Below are 2,889 nucleotides of genomic sequence, written 5' to 3'. Positions count from 1 at the left end.
CACCTGAGGGAGCAGGTGCTGCTCCTCCCCACACCTGCACGCTCAGCCCTGCTGATGTGGGGGAAACTGAGGCACGGGGCCTCTCCCCACCTAACCCTGGTGCTGTCCTGGGGGGTGGCCAGCGCTGGTGGCACGCTGGGGTCTCCTCTTCAGGCACAGGGGACAAGGGGCACGGCGCAGAGCAGCCGCCAGCAGCAGCAGCAGCAGGGCAGCCTCAAGCCCTCGCTTCTCTCCTCATGGGCTCCCGGAGCCCTTCCCAGCCCCAGGCTCTGGGATCTGCTCCTTCCCGGGCTCTGGAATGCGGCCCCGCGGCTTCATCCTGCTCCATGCTGCCGGGGTGGCAGCACTGCCCCTGCCAAGGGGGTTCCTGCCACTCCTGTGCCGCATCCCGGGGTCACAGCCACGTGAAGAGGGCAGGAGGTGACCTCACGAAGGTACAACAGCCCAGAGGGTGCCCTGGGATCAAATCTGCCCCTTCTGGAGCTGGAATGGAGCTGGGTGTCAGACTCAGTGCATCCCTCTGGGTGTCCAGAGTTGCCAAGGACCCTGTCAGGGGGCTCAGAGACCCTGGCACACAGCCCAGGACACCTGGGGGTTTGATTATGACCCCTGGAGCAAGTTACCAGCTTTGTATGAGGACATGAAAGTCACAGAGGTTTGAGTAGTGTGATAATAAAATGATCACAGGGTGAAAATGTAGATTTTAGGATTTTTGGTAGGGGGGTTATGGGGACAAGATGGAGGAACTTGGGCATGTCCAGCCTTTCTTCTTCTTCTTCTTGTTCTCCATTTTCTGCTGTCGCGGGGGTGGTCAGAGTGCCTGTGGCTGCCCTGCTGAGCAGACCTCGGCTGGGCAGAAAGAAAATTTTATAGATTTAAAAAATTTTATAGATTTTATATAAAATTTTATATAAAATTAATAAACAACCTCAAGACCGAAAAGTGAAGAGTCCAGACTCTTGTCTCTCGAAGCAGAGACATCCTGCCCATCTCGGGGCAGCAATTAACAACCAACAACCCGAGGGCTGGGAGCAGCAGCAGGAGCAGCAGGGCTGGCCCAGCACCAGTGGGGAGCAGGGACACTTTGGGGTGGTGGCACTCGGGTCTGGCCTGGCAGTGACAGTGACAGTGACAGCTCAGGAGGGCACAGAGGAGCAGACAGAGCAGAGAGCAGGGAGAACACGGGGGCTGCCCCCTCCTACCTTTCCCCTGAACACACGGCCAGGCTGAAGCTTTTCTGGGCGGGGGTGAAGAAGTGATAGGGTGGTGGGGCTCTGTCAGGCCATTTTTTCACCTCTGAGTTCCTAAATCCTCCGTTGCGGACCCGGTGCAAATGCTCAAACATAAGGACCAGCTCTCTGAGGTCGGGGTGGAATAAAAACGGGGAGAAATTAAAATTTCCAAAGCAAACAAAAACCAGCAAAGCGAGGCTGAGCAGCGCTGGGTCGTCCTGAGTGCAAACCAAAGCAAAACCACAGCAAAACAAAACAAAAAAATCAGCATTTTTGTTCAAAAGATGGATTCTTAACTGGGGGTGGTGGGGCTGGGGAAGGGTCCTGGGGCAGGATTCTACAGAAGGAAGGGTTGGACGTGCTGAGGGGGATGGATGAGGCAAGGACAAACCTGGGACAGGGTGGGGACATGGGGACCTGTCACCATCAGATGCTGGGCTCCAGCCAGAAGGGGAAAGCTCAGACCCAGCAGGGGTGGAATCTGGCTCTGTGTGAGTTCCACTGCGGGGAACATGGCTCCTGGCTCAGCTGGAGGGGCAGCAGAGCCCCCAGAGATTGCCAGGATCCGGGGTGATGCTCGGGAAGCTGGGACTCGGGGCTGTGGATGTTGAAAGCTCTGCCTTTGGGAAAATTGAGAGTGGGACAGAGGGATGGATTTGTCACACGGCCAGAGCAGGGCAGGCAGGAGGGCAGGGATTGCTCACAGGGATGTGGCAAACCCTCAGGATCTGGAAAAGAGGTCTGGAAAACCTTTGGGAAGCCTTTGATCCACACACAGTGCCAAAATCCCAGGGATCACAGGAGGGACACGATGAAGGAACAGGACATGGGGCTCCCACTGGATCCCCTCGTGTCCACACCTGGAACCAGCTCCTGTCCGGCTGCAGCTCCACCACCACAACCGTGGGGTCCCCGAGGCACCACCCCATTCCCTGTGCTGCTGGAGGAACGCTATGGATGGAGTGAGAGGGGATGGGATGGGCGCTGTGAGGATGACGAGGATGAAGGAGGCTCCTTCTGCAGACTCCCATCCTGGGAAGGCGTCGGCGCTGCTCGACCCCACCGAGCTCCTGGGGGTTCCACAAGGTCCCTCCCGGTTCCCCGGGCTGTTCATCCCCGCGGGGACCCCCGGGAGCTGCCCAGCCCTCACTCACCCCCTCCCGCCTACCTGAAGGCGGGCAGGAGGCTGTCGTAGTAACACCAGGTGGCCGTCAGGTACCCCCGGCTGGCATCCGTGGAGTACAGGCGCCAGGCAGCCTGCAGGGAGAGAGATTCCCGGCAATCGGGATGCTTCGGGATGGGAGAACCCTCCCAGACCCCTCCATCCATCCTGGCCCCCGCAGGCGGCAGCGACCGACCCACAGGATGTCGGTGCTCAGTCATAGACGTGGTTTCTGAAAAATCCTTTCTTTAGGATTGTTCCTCCTGAGAAGCTGAGAGGCCTCAGGAACAAAATGCAAACATTGATTATCTGCTGCTGTGGAATGCAACAGGTGCATCTGTGATTGGTCTCATGTGGTTGTTTCTAATTAATGGCCAATCACAGCCCAGCTAGCTTGGACACAGAGCCCGAGCCACAAACCTTTGTTATCATTCCTTTCTATTCTTAGCTAGCCTTCTGATGAAACCTTTTCTTCTATTCTTTTAGTATAGTTTT

At 57.1% G+C, this 2,889-nt stretch overlaps 1 protein-coding gene across 1 annotated transcript in view; it reads right to left on the bottom strand.

Moving 5' to 3' along the window:
• KCNQ4 (potassium voltage-gated channel subfamily Q member 4) overlaps positions 1-2,889 on the bottom strand; it is a 23,609-nt gene that overhangs the window by 4,693 nt on the left and 16,027 nt on the right. The window contains exons 8-9 of the mRNA XM_031063040.1: positions 2,401-2,489; positions 1,203-1,358 (exon numbers count right to left, since the gene is read on the bottom strand). Of these exons, the coding sequence (XP_030918900.1) occupies positions 1,203-1,358; positions 2,401-2,489 (245 nt within the window). The remainder of the gene's footprint in view (positions 1-1,202; positions 1,359-2,400; positions 2,490-2,889) is intronic.

Source organism: Geospiza fortis, unplaced genomic scaffold (assembly GCF_000277835.1).
Source record: "Geospiza fortis unplaced genomic scaffold, GeoFor_1.0 scaffold289, whole genome shotgun sequence".
NCBI lineage: Eukaryota > Metazoa > Chordata > Aves > Passeriformes > Thraupidae > Geospiza > Geospiza fortis.
This window is presented reverse-complemented; position numbering and strand designations above follow the sequence as displayed.